Source organism: Canis lupus, chromosome 7 (assembly GCF_011100685.1).
Source record: "Canis lupus familiaris isolate Mischka breed German Shepherd chromosome 7, alternate assembly UU_Cfam_GSD_1.0, whole genome shotgun sequence".
In the NCBI taxonomy this organism is placed as follows: domain Eukaryota; kingdom Metazoa; phylum Chordata; class Mammalia; order Carnivora; family Canidae; genus Canis; species Canis lupus.
In genome coordinates this window covers 66,224,771-66,241,731 of record NC_049228.1, presented here as the reverse complement: position 1 = coordinate 66,241,731, position 16,961 = coordinate 66,224,771, and the positions used below count along the sequence as shown (strand labels likewise).

The 16,961-nt window shown below is 34.4% G+C and overlaps 1 protein-coding gene across 1 annotated transcript in view; it reads left to right on the top strand.

The window, feature by feature from the left end:
• MIB1 (MIB E3 ubiquitin protein ligase 1) overlaps positions 1-14,356 on the top strand; it is a 136,886-nt gene extending 122,530 nt beyond the window's left edge. The window contains exons 19-21 of the mRNA XM_038543674.1: positions 2,698-2,811; positions 4,110-4,210; positions 7,883-14,356. Of these exons, the coding sequence (XP_038399602.1) occupies positions 2,698-2,811; positions 4,110-4,210; positions 7,883-8,023 (356 nt within the window). The 3' untranslated portion in view covers positions 8,024-14,356. The remainder of the gene's footprint in view (positions 1-2,697; positions 2,812-4,109; positions 4,211-7,882) is intronic.
• Positions 14,357-16,961: the final 2,605 nt, after the last annotated feature.

Genomic DNA, 16,961 nt, shown 5'->3' with positions numbered 1-16,961 from the left:
TTTGTTTTAAGATTTTATTCATGAGAGACACACAGAGAGAAGCAGAGACGTAGGCAGAGAGAGAAGCAGGCTCTCTGTGGGGGGCTTGATGCGGGACTCCATCCTGGGCTCTGGGATCACACCCTGAGCCAAGGCCCTGAGCCAAAGGCAGATGTTCAGCCACTGAGCCACCTAGGCACCCCACTTAACTCTTTCCTGTTATTTAACTCTGCTGTCACAGTGCAAAGACAACCGTAGACAACATGTCAATGAAAGGCGGGACTGCTTTTCATTAAAACTTTACTTACAAAACAGGCATGGGGTAGGGGTGCCTGGATGGCTCAGTCTGTTAATCATGTAAGCATCTGACTCTTAATATCAGCTCAGGTCTTGATCTCAGGGTTGTAAGTTCAAGCCCCTGTGCCTAGGGCTGTACTTTGGGTGTGGAGCCTCCTGAAAAAAAAAATTAGCAAAAACAAGCACCTGGTTGGGTTTGGTTTGTAGGCTATAGTTTGCTGGCCCTTGTCATGGACCTGAGTGAGACCTACAGAGAATTAAAAAGCTGGTTATAATGAGTAGTTGATAATATTTTCAAGCCTTACTGCAGTACTTTCCCTGGAAGTTTCCCAAAGATTTTACATTGTCTTTGTATTTACATGTAACAAGAGTAGCAGCTTTTATTAAGTTCTGAACTCTTACCAGACATTTTTTAATAAAGATTTTACTTATTTATTTGACAGAAAGAAAGTGAATAAGCAGGTGGAGCAGGGGAGGGAGAAAGGCTCCCCACTGATCAGAGGGCCCGATGTGGGTCTCAATCTAGAACCCTGGGATCATGACCTGAGATAAAAGCGGATACTTAACTGACTGAGCCACCCAGGCGCCTCTAGACATTTTTTTTTTTTTTTTTAAGAGAGCATGAATGTCCAGGGAGGGGCAGAAGGAGAGAGAGAATCTTAAGCAGGCTCCACACCCAGCATGGATCCTAGTGTGGGGCTCGATCTCATCACCCTGAGATCATCACCTGAGCCGAAATCAAGAGTCAGACCCTTAACCAACTAAGCCACCCAGGCATCCCTTGTACCAGATATTTTAATCTCTTTTAGTGTTTCCTCATTGATCTTCAGAAAAACTGTAAGAAGTAGATTGTTTTCTCCATTGTACAGACACATTGTTAAACATTTATTTGCTTGGGAAGATAAAATTGAGGTGGAAAATGCCCCTCTTTCTAGGAATGTACAGTGAAGCACTTAGTCCATTACTTCCATCCCAATAATGTTAAGCAGAATATTGGAACCTTGAAGAGTATAAAATGTCCTTGACAGGACAGAGGAAGGAGAGGTTGTATTTGTTTTGGACAGAAGGAAGAAACAGTTTTTTTTTTTTTTTTTAGGAAGAAACATTTTATAGAAGAAATATAACCACCTAACTTAATAGTTAAAAGAATTTGAGATAATTGTGATTATGTATTGAGGCATTTAAATTAATCCTTTAAATTTAAGAAAAAAATCTGCCTTCAGATTGAAGACAAATCTCAAATGAGATTTCTACTCCTACCTAGTGCATCATGCATAAGCCAGCATCAGACCCATCTCTGTTTAGTCCTTGACATGAGATCAACCTTGATATTCCTTGTCTGTCCTAAACACTAGTAGGAGTATATGCCTTATCTTGTCCATGTCGGTGGTTTTGTGCCTTATTAAAGTTTAGTGTTTGTTCATAAATTATCCCTAGATACCTGTCACGGTTGTCCTATATTTTCCATGTTTTTTATTTATTTATTTATTTTTTTAATTTTTATTTATTTATGATAGTCACAGAGAGAGAGAGAGAGGCAGAGACACAGGCAGAGGGAGAAGCAGGCTCCATGCACCAGGAGCCCGATGTGGGATTCGATCCCGGGTCTCCAGGATCACGCCCTGAGCCAAAGGCAGGCGCCAAACCGCTGCGCCACCCAGGGATCCTTCCATGTTTTTTAAATGATAAAAACACTTGGTACATAGACTAAGGAGTATACTTCTATAGTAAATGCTAATGGGAAAGGATATATTGAAGCACTATATGTTATTTAGTAATTAGCAACTTTAGATGTAGAATTAACAATCCACAACCTGTAATTGTACCTAGGTATTTCTTTTTTGGAATGAGAGAGCATTCCTCTGATATATAAATATCAGAAAGTCCATTCTGACACATTTTTTTATATGTTCTTGATTGCTACATTAAAAAATAATTATTAAACCATTTCCTTATTAGATTACATCAACTTGATAGAGAAGGAAGAGAATTCTTCAACATATTTTAGGAGTTTTAGAGACAAGCTATTCATAATAGAAAGTATGTTTAGAAAATAATGTGAGCAATTTTATAGTTCTTTATTACTTAAAACTTAAGAAAATTATCTCCCTCCTTTATTTTCAACCTTAAGATCTTGAAATATTTTATTTAAGAAAACACAAAAATCTCTTTAACAATTTATTCTAATGTATTAGAAAATGACATTATTTTCGTAACAGTGGGCTTCTCTCTTCTAGAGGTTGCCTATGGAGAATATACATTCATAGGTTGATAACATTTTACAAAGGTAGAATCGTGTATGCATAGAATTTGTTTAATGTTTATCTCAGTGTGAAATTTGAGTTACAAAAATGAGCAGAGAAAGGCGACCCTCTTATTTGTTTTGTCTCTTATAAGAAGTATCCTATTGTTATTTTCCAGACTGTGCTAGCCTGATGAAAAAGTGTGTGCAGTGTCGGGCAGTAGTTGAACGAAGAGTGCCTTTCATTATGTGTTGTGGAGGGAAAAGTTCAGAAGATGCCACTGATGACATCTGTAAGTGTATTCTCTTGAGCTTTTTTTTACTTCCTTCTGTTTGGAACTTCCATGAACATTTGTCTTACGTGTAGTACACTGTTGCCTTGTAAAGCACAAGGTATGTGACCTGAATCTACAGAGGAACGGGTGGGGTTTTGCTCTTGTTACAGGAAACTTGAAATTATATTTTTCTAACTTGCATTATGATCATAGAACTATAAGCATTTATTTTTTAAGAAACTTTCCATATATGATATAAAGAAAATCATTGTATTCTTGCTTAAAGAAAATATGCTCTTTTAGGATTAAATTTAGTATATCTTGGCAGAACAGCATATTACAATTTTTTTTTCAGTTACACAAGTATTAACACATCATTCCTTTGTGTAGCAGGTTTTACCTAGTGCATGTCAGTATTCTGTATAGTGTTTATTTGGGACAGAGTAACTGTACATATACTGAAGTATAACTCAAGAAGTAGAAAGGTGAAAAGTAAATTATTTACTTTCAACATTTTAATACAACAGCTGTATAAAGTATTTTTCAACTTTGCTCTGGATACAAGCTTGGGTTATATCTTTGATTTCTTTGTTCTGTGTACACATGAGGAATAACTTTAGTGTAACCACTTTTGCTCAGGGCTTTTGGTCTTTATCACCAGTAGAGTTGAATAAAAATCCCAGGGACAAATTAACTAGAGTTAAAAAAGTAAAAATCTAGAGAGTAATAAAAGTTGGAAACAAAACAAAAAACAAGTTGGAAAAACAAATTTCCCTCCATTTAGCAGACCCACTGATGGTCACAGCTTTCCTTGCATGGAGTTCCTCTTCTCCAATCAATAGCAAGGAGGGTTGGGCATAAAGGAAGAAGCCTAGGTTTTTGTGTGTTCTCATAAACGTCATCTAACAGACTTTATAATTACTGCTGCCAAAACTGGCTTAAAAATGTTGTGTTGCCTCCATCCTTGGGTTTGTGTACAACATGAGAACAGAGAAAACAAGCATAAAATGTATTTGTGAGCTTGCCAAAGGAACCAAGTAGAGCCTCGGAAAACCCAAACATCTGTATGTTGATTGTTGTCTAGCTGAATTAAATATAAATAGAGAATAATGTGCAAATTTATTTCTTTCTGAAGACTATAAATGAAGGAGTATAATGTGAATGTATCTTATTGTCCATGAATGAGAAAAAATTTTAAGGAGGATTTTATTAATAGTCTTGTGTTTTTAATAAAGCAGTAATAATTTTAGAAATAAAAAATTCATTGATGTGTCAAAAAAGTCATAACATTAAAATATTTTACTCCTATTGTATAGCAAGTGGAAATATTCCAGTGTTACAAAAGGACAAGGATAATACCAATGTCAATGCTGATGTGCAAAAGCTGCAGCAGCAGTTACAGGACATTAAAGAGCAGGTAATAATGATTTCTTTATGGTAAATGATGATTCTAAGAAATGGATTTAATATTTTTCTGTAAAACTAACGTTTATGTAGTAAGTGAGGTTCATATTAGGATGTCAGTTATATATTTGAATATTTGCAAAAAGTATTATGATTTGAAGATTTAATCAGGCACTTCTAAAAGAAGAAATGCACAGGTGACCAATAAACATGAAAAGTATTCAACCAGATTAGTAATCAAGAAATGAAAATTGGGGCACCTGGCTGACTCATTCAGTAGAGCAGTTAGGACTCTTGGGGTCGTGAGTCCAGGCCCCACTTTGGGCATAGAACTTACATTAAAAAAGAAGAAGAAATGAAAACTAAAACTACAGTGAGGTGCCTTTTCTCACCTACCGGACAGCATGGAAAACTCAGCGTTAGAAATTGTCAATACAAAGTGTTAGAATACAAAGTGTTAGAATACATAGCAGGCAGGCATAACTCACACACTGCTGATGGGAATATAAATTACTAAAAATACTTTGGAAAAGTTTGTCATTATAATAGTATAAGTAAGTAAGATATTGTTTTGGGATGCAAACTTGTAAAAAAAAATGTACAGATGTGTTCAATCAATAGAGAGGTACATAAAGTGCCGATTACATACATCTGATCAGTTTGTGAACTGTTATCAAGCTGTACGTTTATGATTTGTGCACATTTCTGTATAGACGTGATACTTCAGTAGAAAGGAAAATATATTCTCTCTCTCTCTCTCTCTCTCTCTCTCTCTCTCACACACACACACACACACACCACCCCATAAAGAAAAGCAAAGGAAAGAAGAATGCAATATTTAGAATAGTGGGTATCAGTGAGGGGTAGATGGAAAAGATTCGAGGATGTATGGAGAGGCTTCAAAAGAAAGGGTAGCATTCTATCCTTTAAACTTGTTCTTCATACTTATACATGCCAACAGATGTACTCTTTTATCTACTCAATATTTAATAGCAGCAACAGTAAAATAAAGAAGTTAGTTAAAACTTTTTACATATATAGTAAGAAAGTCTGTCCCCCGCCTCCCCGTCCCCACTTTACCATTAGTCCCAGCAATTAAAGCAGATCCAAAGAATTGAGAAGCACAGGGTATTATTTCTTTAGTTTGGGTATCACATCAGTGTTGCCATACAGTTGTTAATCATCTCTCTTGTCCTCGTACTGAATTTATAAGAAAGTGACATAATAATGAGTCAGGATAACTAATGACCCTTGTGATATAAGTAATATGGGTAGATACAGTAATTTAGAATTAGACATGTATATTTACTAGGAATTTAAACACTCATATGAAAAGATGACAACTCTGTGACTGAGCTAGGTTTTCTTTTGAAATCTCGCACCAGTAAAACTTACTGTGTAATGAATAAGTAAAGATAAACATGGATTTTCCAGTTCTTATGTAGGAACATAAAAATAGGAACATATTTAGCTCATTCTAATATAAAATTAGAACATTTCAAAAATCTTGAAGCTCCTTAGAAACTCATTTCTTTTTCACTAAGACACTTATTGGAAGGTAAAACTGATTTTTTAAAAAAAATTTTTAAATTTTTATTTATTTATGATAGTCACACACAGAGAGAGAAAGAGAGGCAGAGACACAGGCAGAGGGAGAAGCAGGCTCCATGCACTGGGAGCCCGATGTGGGATTCGATCCCGGGTCTCCAGGATTGCGCCTTGGGCCAAAGGCAGGCGCTAAACCGCTGCACCACGCAGGGATCCCTGATTTTTGAATATATCTTCTGCAAAAAAAGCATTTCATCCCCTAATTGTGAATTAAAATTGTTCTTAAAGTGAACAGTGACAGCTTCTGAGCCTTACTATGGATCCTGAAAAATTCAGCTCTACCTTTATCCAAGTTTAGCACTCCAAAGAAGTGTCTTCTGTAAATAATCTTCATGACCATATTTCATTACTAAAATATTTAAACAGTCACAAGAAGATTCATTTTCTGAGGATTGATGGGATTTCTTACAGGGAATCCTTCAAGGTTACCAAGACAAAGCAGCTAAATAATCCTTTTTAAAATTTAAATCTCCAATCTTTCTATTTCAATTTCTCTCCAAAATTTCTATTCCAATCTTTCCAGTGTAATTTCATGTAGTAATAAGTATATATTAATCTCAAAGAAACTTAACCTAGGCTGCATAGATGTGTTTACTTTTGGAAATAAGAGCTATTAATTAACTGTATATAACTTGTGAAAATTTAATGCAAAAGAAACTATTTAAATGGCACTAGAAGGCACGTTTGGCTTTTTTCCCCCCCCAGAATATTTATTTATTTACTTATTTTGTATGTATTTTTTATTGGAGTTCAGTATGCCAACATAATAGCATAACACCCAGTGCTTCATTTGGCTTTTTTAAAATAAAAAAATATGTAATTTTCTACAGCTTTGTTTCTCAAACTTTTAGATAAGTGTGAAAATTTACTTTAGAAGGCTGGGGTTTGTGCTCGCTTCAGCAGCACATACACTAGAAGGCTGGGGTTAACAATAAAGATTACAGTTCTTTCCCCCTGCCCACCACAGTGATCTCTGGTTTTGTTGAAGTTGATCATTACATTTTCTTGTAGGCTTTAGGCCTAGTTTATTAATCTAGACCTCCTTTTTTAATTATTTCATTTCTGTGTTATTTGGGGAAAAGTATAATTTAGAACAAAGTATTGTGATATATTAAGGTAAAATATTTTTATAAAGCATAAAATGTTCTTTTGTGAATGAATATATGAGCTTTCCTAGGGTGTTTTTACAAAAGTATACCTAACATTCTAGTAATTATTCTGAGTTCATGAGGTTACATTTATTAATATGTAACCAAGACTTATGGTTTTTAACATAAGGGGGTTCTACATTGAAAATTATCCAGTGAAGCATGTTTTGGAGTGAGAGCCCTGAGGCATAGGACCCCAGTTCACATTGTGGCCTGCTGTGGGGAAGGGTTTATTAGCCCCATGAAGTCTCAGTTTCGTGTTTTTTGTTGTTGTTTTGTTGTTTTTAAGATTTATTTATTCATGAGAGACACAGACTGAGAGAGAGAGGCAGAGACATAGGCAGAGGGAGAAACACACTCCTTGCAGGGAGCCCCATGCAGGACTCAATCCTGGATCCTGGGATCACGACCTGAACTGAAAGCAGGTGCCCAGCCGTGGAGCCACCCAGGCGTCCCAGTTTCCTTGTTTTTAAAGTAGGAGTGACAATAGGGCTGAGATCCTATCATAGTGTATGTCCTGTGGTTTTACGGACATCTCTACATTGCTCCCTCTCTCTCCAGTAGTCCTGATAATACGGTCATAGTTTCATACAAGAATAGCATAGTACCCAGAGTTGGGGAATCTGACTTAGGCTGCAAGTGGCTGTTTTTATCCATTTCCTAGTAGATTTTGGCATTGGCATTTTTTGTTTTATATAGTATTTATTTGTAGTGCCTTTGATATAGTCCTGACAGTACAACCAATATTTCTATTTTATAGGGATGACATTGTAACTATTTAAAATTTTTTAATTAAAAAAATTTGTTTTTATACTTTAGACTGACAAAAGATTGAAACAACAAAAGAAAATGTTACAAAGTTGTTACATGTTACAGTTTCAAAATATGAAATGTTTCAGCATTTATTACTTTGTTATCTCACATTCCAGACCATGTGCCCTGTGTGTTTGGATCGGCTGAAGAATATGATTTTCCTATGTGGCCATGGAACATGCCAGCTCTGCGGAGACCGAATGAGTGAATGTCCTATTTGTCGCAAGGCTATTGAACGAAGGATTCTTTTGTATTAAGAACCTCAGTGTGTTTTCATAGCTGAAGTATTTGGTCACGAGCTCTTAGTAATCTATTAAGCTAGTTGGAGGGTCTATTGAATTGATTTTTAATACCATAGTTTTTTTTCTAGAGTGTAATTAGACTGTAAATGTGCCAGAACAAAAAACCTCTATAAAACAGTGTTTGAAGTTGTGTTTTTTGTTTTTGGTTCTTTTAATTTGAAACATCAAATCCATGTAATTCATAGGCAATTTACTTGTCACTTCTAAGGGAAAAATCCTTTAAGGATCTCCTGTTTTTTGGTTTTTGTTGCATTTTTTCTTCTAGTTTATAAATTTGTTAGGCCTCAACAAATGTAGTTCCTTATGATCAGCTATCCTTCAATAATCATGATTTTACACAGTGGGTTGACATAGGTACTCAAAGCAGTCATACATCAAATGAATGGGGCAAGGCAAACCATTAGGTCACATGTATCAAGTGACAAATTATAATACAGGTTTTACATGGTTAATATTGAAGAGAGGATTATCTTTTTAAGAAAAAAGTTCTGCAAATGATTGATTCTGAATTCTTTGAATGAAAGCATGAAATGAGAGTAGTGACTTTGCATTTAGCCTCATTTCTAGACTTAAAAGGAAAATTGTTTAACTTGAATCAAATTGCCAGTTTCAAGATGATTGACATGAAAAGGAAAAATAAGCAGTCATACTGGGGAACTAAGGTGGGGGGAAGTGGCCAGTAAACGAGTACCTATTAACTGACCATTAAAAGTTGCCTTTCATATATATTAATTTATACACTGTTCTGTTTCCCAGCCTTTAAAAAAAAGTCTGTGAAAAGTATACCTCAGTTTTCCCTGTGGTTCCTTATCCAGGCTTGATCTGACCAGTGAAATAATGTTGCCCTATTTGGGTCTCTGAGGTTCCATGTAACTTCTCTCATGTACTGAATAGTACCCACAGTGATCTGAGAAGGATAATGCATTGTCCCAAGGCAGCAATCTTTTTCTTGTCCTTATCTGTTCATTCTGACAGTGTTACTGGTTCTACCTTCATCATAAGCCCTACTTCTGTTTTCTTTCAGTTGCTAAGGCTTGTAAAGAAAACACTCTCCTTATACCTACATATTGAGGATGTTAGTTAAATTGCCAGTAGTATCCAAGACATAGTAAGTAACCTAATAATAAATACTTACTTTAGATTGACCAGGACATTAACAAAAATATGTCTGATTATCTGTAGTTTGTTGTTTTTTTTAACTCAAACCGATTCTAGAGCATCTGATCTTTTCTCTCTGAATGAGTAGTCTTACTTTATCTAGGATGAATCTACATATAAATAAGTGTTTTGGGGTCATTGCTGCTAGATTATAAAAATATCACCTGTTTACAGTGGTGTCTACTATATACTATGTATAAGCTTATTCGTAAGGATGTAGCTATCTTGTGTTTTTTTCCGTTCTTTGATTCTGGTTCTTTCTTTTTTTTTTTTTTTTCTTTTTTTGTTTGGTTGGTTTTGTTTTGTTTTGTTTTTTTACAACAACTCAATTTAAGAATATTCCTGGCAATTTAATGACTGCTGCCTTTGCAAGTCCTGATGAAAACAGTGGTGAGCTTTTGCTGACTGATTTTGTAGTCTTGGTACTTCCATATCTGTGTTTAGCTGAATAACTTAGAATTTAGAACAGTAAAATTTTTATAAATTTTAAATTTGAAAACTTATATGGATTCAGTTATCTAATAAAGGGCCACGGAGGCTATTTTTTAAGCCATATTTTAAAGTTACAGAAAGATAGAACATCTGACATGATGTTCACTTAAAGAAACAGACTATTTTCTTTTAGATTTGAAAATAGCAAAAGTCAGGATTTTTTTTTTTTCTTCCATGCCATAGGCGGCCCATCTCTTTTCCACTAGATCAGTTGGAGAGGAGGGAACACCTGGCTGACTCATGCATGGTTCAGCCATCAAGTGAATTTTACGGTCTAGAGCTCTACTTTACTTAAGTCCTTTTTGTCTTAGGAGCTTGCAGTGCTTAAACTTACATCCCTAAAAGGTAATTTCCTTTTCCAGACTAGTTTGTATCTTCGACATTAAAAATACAATAACATAAACTATTACAAAAAATCATAAGGTCACTATGATTACAATGCTGTGTACTTGTGAATTTTCTATATTTGTACCACTTTGAAATTTGTTTAATGAATAGGTGTCTCTCTATTTGTGTTTCAAGCATCTGAAAAATTATTTTAAATTTATTTTGTGTTTTTGAGTGAGATTAAGATAAGAACTGAGTTAAGTGACTTTCTTCTAACTATGAAAATGCTACCTCTTATATGTCTCTCAGCAGCACTTTCCCAGTTAGGTATGTTTCCTTCTCATCAGCTCATTATCATGTGCCTCAGAAGAGCTTTTACTTTTCCTAGACTCATTAAAAAAAAACAAAACAAAACAAAAAAAAAACATAGCATTCATTTGTTCGAAAAAGTATTTATTGGGCCTCAGAGGCTAGATACACAACATTGAAAAATGATCAGGATCTTAGCACACACAGAATCTCTAGTGCAGCAGTTGTACATTTGAAGAAATCTGTAGTCAAGAAGGGATCCAAAGGTACTGATAACATTTCTTCCCAATGTTTCAGAAGAGTTGTCATTAAGTAGCATTTGGATTCCCTCTTTGCCCCTTCAGTCCTACCACATTTTCTCCTCTACTCTAAGACTATCAGCTTTGTTGCCTGAAACACATACACAACTTAACCAGATGGTGCTATTCTAATCGTTTTTGTTCACATAGTTTAACATTCATACTGCTTATACTATATATGTATTTAATTTTGTTGGGAGCAAAAAGGCTTTTCAAGAGATCATTTTGTATTAGTGTAAGAATAGTATATTAGACAAATGTTTAGCTTAGCTGGCCAAATCATAATTGGACAAGATGTTTGTAATTTTATACATTGCAAATTGACCAGCTGGTTACTGAGACATATAATTAATTAATGACGTTGAAAATACCATTCTTAAATTTGTATCTTTGATGGCTTTAGCCTGTAAGAGCATTTTAGCATATTGAAATGAAATGCATGCTGCTTAAGATTTGTCCAATTCGAATTTCAAAGCTTGCTGGGTCATGTTCTTGTTTGTTATAAATTTTGAATTGAACCCTTTTCGGCTAGGAATTATTTACACTTACAAACTAAGAGACTTAGTGATGGGGTAGGATAGAGAGTAAGGAGTTGCTGTCAGTGTTTGAATTTAGAGAAAAAAGGGATTTGAGAAAATCATGTAGATTTCATCAAAGCAGTAAGCAGAGAGAATATACTTGATTGAATAATAAAACAGGTCTTTCAACCAGTTTTTAATGTCATTTAATTGACAGTTGCTTTGTAAACTATATGGTTTAATATGTCTGGCTTTAAAAAAGTCCAAAGGAAAAGCACCTATCCTGTCAGAGTGTCTAAAATGATATAGTAAAATAGTTTGTGTAAAAATTGAGATTTTGGAATAGAATTTTTTGTATTTTTTTATTGTGGTAGAGATGCAACATGAAATTTACCATCTTCACTATCTTTAAGTATATAGGTCAATAGTGTTAAGTATATTCATGTTGTTCAACAGCTATCTAGAACTTCCTCACCTTGCAGAATTAAAACTCCATACCCATTAACTCTCCTCCCCCCAGTTGAATAGAGTTTTCATTAAATGTAAATCAAGAAACAACTTGAATTATCTTAATTGTGTTTGCAAGATTTAAAGTCATGGTCAACCTTAAGTTCCTAAGATTTGGGGGATGACAGAATTTATTCCCTTCCTCCCAGCTGTTATAAATCATAATTTGAGTTGGTATTAAATGTCTGTTAATTGGAAGGGTTTGTTACTTCGTTTAGAGCCAGAGGAAGGGGGAACACATTTTAAACATTAGAATTAGTTTTAAATTTGTAGTGAATTGGGAAGGTAATAGATTTTCACAGACTGTGTGCCTTGTTGAAAATGTCAGTTGTCTTTAAGTCTCCTTGAAACAGTCTCAAAATATTTTTTTCCTCTCAAAAACACAACCTAATTTTATTTGCTTGAATATTATGATAGGAATGCTTACTGATATTACTTGATAATTATATAATAGCCTTGGAACTTTAACATTTATATATACACACATATATAAAAAACTATAGCAGTATTAATAATCACAGTTGTACTTCTTTAAAACATTAAATTTGAGGAAAAACTATTTAATGCTGTCTCGTGTACATTGCTTTGCTATAGTGAGGGGGAAAACCCTTTAGATTGAGACTCAGTTTACTAATAAATGGTTAGTAGAGGATGAAACTAGAGTGTGAAAATATGAACGAGTTAGTGGAGCTGATGAATTAAAATCATAAGTTGCTACATTGGCATTTTCTACCTCCTTTTCTGTCAGAGTATTACTTTTCCAGCTTTTATTCTTTTTTGTGACTAAGGAAGAGATGAGAACCCAAGGTTCAATTTGGAATTTTTATGTTGTTGAGGATTTAAGCAGTAGGTACAGGAAGGGTGACTTGCCACATCAATTTTGCGTGTAAATCCATAACTACAGGTTATGACTGACATCTACAAAATGTGTAAGAAAGGTAATATTGCTGAATATTTTTGCTTTTCCTGTACAGTCTACATGACTTTGTTTCATAAACGTGACTTCTTTCCTCCAAAATGCAAAATGGTCATGTAATTTTCTATAAAATAAACAGGCCATTTTGTCTGAAATCTATAATTTCAGGAAGCTATTGGAAGTTCTGACTCAGGGCTTTGTAACAGTTTAAGCAATTGTTAATTATATTTTGGAAAATCCATCTACATAATTCTTCAGTGCCTTGAAAGAATTATTAACTTGGCAACACTACTAAAACTTTTTAGAAGACTGTCTTTAGTGTGGGTGCATCATCACACACACGTTTATAAGATGTATTGCTTAGCTTGTGTTAATAGCAATACTGCATGTGTGCTGGGTTTGGGTAATTCTTTAAAGGAAGTTTTCTAGATTTGCACTTGATATTTGTTTTTTTTTTAAACTGATATTTATGGCCATGACACTGTTACCAGAAAAGTAATTCTATAAGTCATTATGCAAAGTCATGTATAGGTAGCATCTGGGAAGAAGAGCTAGGGTTCATACAGTTTGCTATTTTAATATGAAAGGAGAGTCTGTTTGGTAAACACAGATTGTCTTCCCCTCATGAACAAAAGATCTTTTATTAAGTGATTTGGTTTAAAAATATTTTTTTTAAGGAAATCATGGATTGCATGTTCTTCTTAATGCTAGTCTTACTTAGCCTGAATCCACAAAATTGTTCTGTTAATTTCAGTATGCTTGTCATCCTAAATACAGTATATTCAGTGTGATAGAAAGCAGTTTAAATGACACATAGGAATGTTTTGCTTTGTATTTTTTCCAGTGTTTTTTAGCTCCCACTTGATTAAAGTCTTGCTCGTGAATATAGTTTCTGTATGGCAAATGATTCTTGCTTATTTAGCTTTTGTTAAAAAACACTTAGCAAGAGCTAAGCTTTTAAAAATAAGTGCAAACATTTACCATTAATAAAACTTACACTGTAATATTATATAGTGCTTTTCTCTGATCTTTTGAAAGTATTCATATGAATTTTGATTTTTAAGGTATTGAAAACATATCTCAGTATATCAAACCTATTATTGGAAAGGAAATTACCATGTGTTTGAAAAACAAGGACATACATCTTCAACTCAACATAAGACATAGGTGCCCACATCTAGAAGGCTGTCATTACAGTTGTTTACATTTAAGGTACCTCTATCTAAAGGGCCAAAGAACCTTTTCATATTTTAACACAGTCTTTCAGGATATTGTGAAAGTAGTCTCCATAGGATAAATTTGATAGAAAATCAGTCAACCAGTTAGGAAGACTCAATTTTTCTATATAAAGTTTATTCCTCTTCATAATTCAGATGTAGATTTCATTTTCAAAAGATAAACATTTTAAAGCAATGATTTCTTTGGCTTTTTTAGTGTTTTGTGACTAAATCAGTAATTGAATGGTTTGGAGTTATTTTTTTCAAGTTAATAGAAGCAATTATTTCTCATTGAGAGGTTGTCTGGTTCTAGTTCAAAAGATTCAGTATGTGTATCTGGAATGTTTAAGAAGGAAAACCATCTGAAACAAAATATTTTAATTGTTTATTTGAAAAAAGCGTATGTATTCCAACTTTAAAATTGTGAATTTATTTTTTGATAACCTCTAACTGTATTTCTGTTGCTGTATAATTAGATGTTTCATGGCAATATTTTTTATTAAATTGAAACTGTGTAGGTTTTTAAAATAAAGACATTTCAGAAAGTCTGATTTATATTTTTTATCAAAATCTGATTCATATTTTTTATTCATCCTTCACAGAAGTTCAAATTATTTGTTAGTCTTACAGTGTAGCATTTCCCAAATTTACGGACAGTGAAAACTTTTAAATGGTGCATTACAGAGTAGTGATAGTTTATAAGATAGAATGAAAGCATGGATTAAAGTAGGACACCAAAAATTATTTCAGGTAATTGCTGAATAATGATCATTTGACAAATAGTTTTTTTTTTTTCCCCCTTTAAAACAAAACTAGTTGGTAAACTCATTTTGTTAAACACACAGAAATAAACCTTATAAGGGCAATATTATGAAAGGATAGGACAGATCCAGAACAGAGCCCATTGATCACTGAATAGGTGACATAGCAATGAAACTGTTAGGTAACGCTGCCTTTGCACTAATGCTCTAATCAAATGTAATGTGTTCATGCTTTAGGTTCCTCTTTATATCAGGTTCTTGCATTCTCAGATATGGCAGCTTTCTGAAAGGCTGATTTTTCGAGTCAAATAAATATTCTTTACTTTTCATTTAAGAGTATTACCCTCCCTTCCTGTCTCTCTTCTTCCTTTCTACAGAACACCAAGTAACATCTTAAGTGGAACATTGACCTACAGATTGGAAAACGCTTTTACGGGTGATGCTAACTAACCCTGATTTAACAGGGAACTAGGGAAGCAACCAAATCAGAGAACCCTGACCATGGCCAAGCCATACGGAAGAAAGACTGAGGTTCAAAGAGATTATATGCTCTCAGTATGTATGTATAGCACAAGAGTATTGTAGTGGTTTCCTATTGCAGCTATAAAAATTACCAGGAATGTAGTGGCTTAAAACAACAGAAGTTTATGATCTTATGGTTCTGGAGGCCAGAGATCTGACAGAAAGCTAGTCAGAAAACCCCAAAATTCTTGGAGTTCGAACAACACATTTCCAAATAACATGGGTCAAAGAAGTCTCAAGAGAAATTATAAAAATGTTTTGAACTAAATAATGAAAATGTTTTGAAAATACAACTTGTCAAAATTTGTGGGATGCAATGAAAGCAGCTCAGAAGGCAATTTATAACATTGAATAGAAACATTAGGAAAAGAATTATAAATGGTTAATCTAAGCTTCCACCTTAGGAAACTAGAAAAAGAAGAGTAAACTAAATCCAAAGTAACCAGAAGAAAAGAAATAATAAAAAAACAGCAAAAATCAGTGAAATTGAAGACAGGAGTTCAACAGAAAAATCAAAGAAACCAAAAGCTGATTCTTTGAAAAGATCAATAAAATTGATAAACCTCTAGGCAGGTTATCTAACAAAAAAAGAAGACTCAAATTACTAGACTCATGGATATTAACAGGACAGTAAACAACTCTAGCCCACAAACTTGATAACTTAGATGAAATTGACCAATTCCTTAAAAGACAAAATATACCAAAACACACAAGGTGAAATAATCTGAATATACCTGTATCTATTAAAGAAATTGATCAGAAAGGGAGACAAAACATAGACTCCTAACTCTGGGAAAGGAACCTAGGGGTGGTGGAAGGGGAAGGAGGGTGGGGGGTGGGGGTGAATGGGTGACGGGCACTGAGGGGGGCACTTGACGGGATGAGCACTGGGTGTTATTCTGTATATTGGCAAATTGAACACCAACAAAAAATAAGTTTATTATTAAAAAATAATAAAAAAGAAATTTAATCAGGGCAGCCCGGGTGACTCAGCGGTTTAGCGCCACCTTCAGCCCCAAGGGCCTGATCCTGGAGACCCGGGATGGAGTCCCACATCAGGCTCCCTGCATGGAGCCTGCTTCTCCCTCTGCCCATGTCTCTGCCCCCCACCCCCCATGTCTCTCACGAATAAATAAAATCTTAAAAAAAAAATTGAATAATTAATTAATTGCCTTTCAAAACCAAAAGCAGCAGGCCCAGATGGATTCACTGGTGAATTTTAGCACAAACGTTGAGGAGAGAAATTATACGAACTCTACAGTCTCTTCCAGGAAGTAGAAGGCAACATTTCCTTAATTAACTATCAAATCAGACAAAGACATTACAAGAAGGGAAAACTCTAGGCCAATATCTCTCATGAACATATATTTAAAAATTTGCAATAAAATGTTAGCAAATTGAATCCAGTAATATATAAATAAAAAGAATTATACACCAGTATACCAAGTGGGATTTATTCCAGATATACTGATTTGGTTCAGCATTCAAAAATTAATGTAATCCGTCACTTCAACATACTAAAGAAAAAAATTATGACCAAATCAATAGAATGAGAAAAACCATTGGACAAAATCCCCATTTGTGATACAAAGGAAAACTTATTATTAATGATGAAAATTCTCAAAATAGAAGAAAATTTGATGAAGAACTTCTATAAAAATCCTACGGCCGACATCAAATGTAATGGTGAGAAATTAGATGCTTTCCCCTTAAAGTTGGGAATGAGGGGGCACCTATGTGGCTCAGTGGTAAAGCTTCTGTCTTCGGCTCTGGTCGTAATCCTGCTTCTCTCTCTGCCTAATGTCTCTCACGAAAAAAAAAAAAAGTTGGGAATGAAGCAAGGATTTCCACTCTTTACCACTCCTGG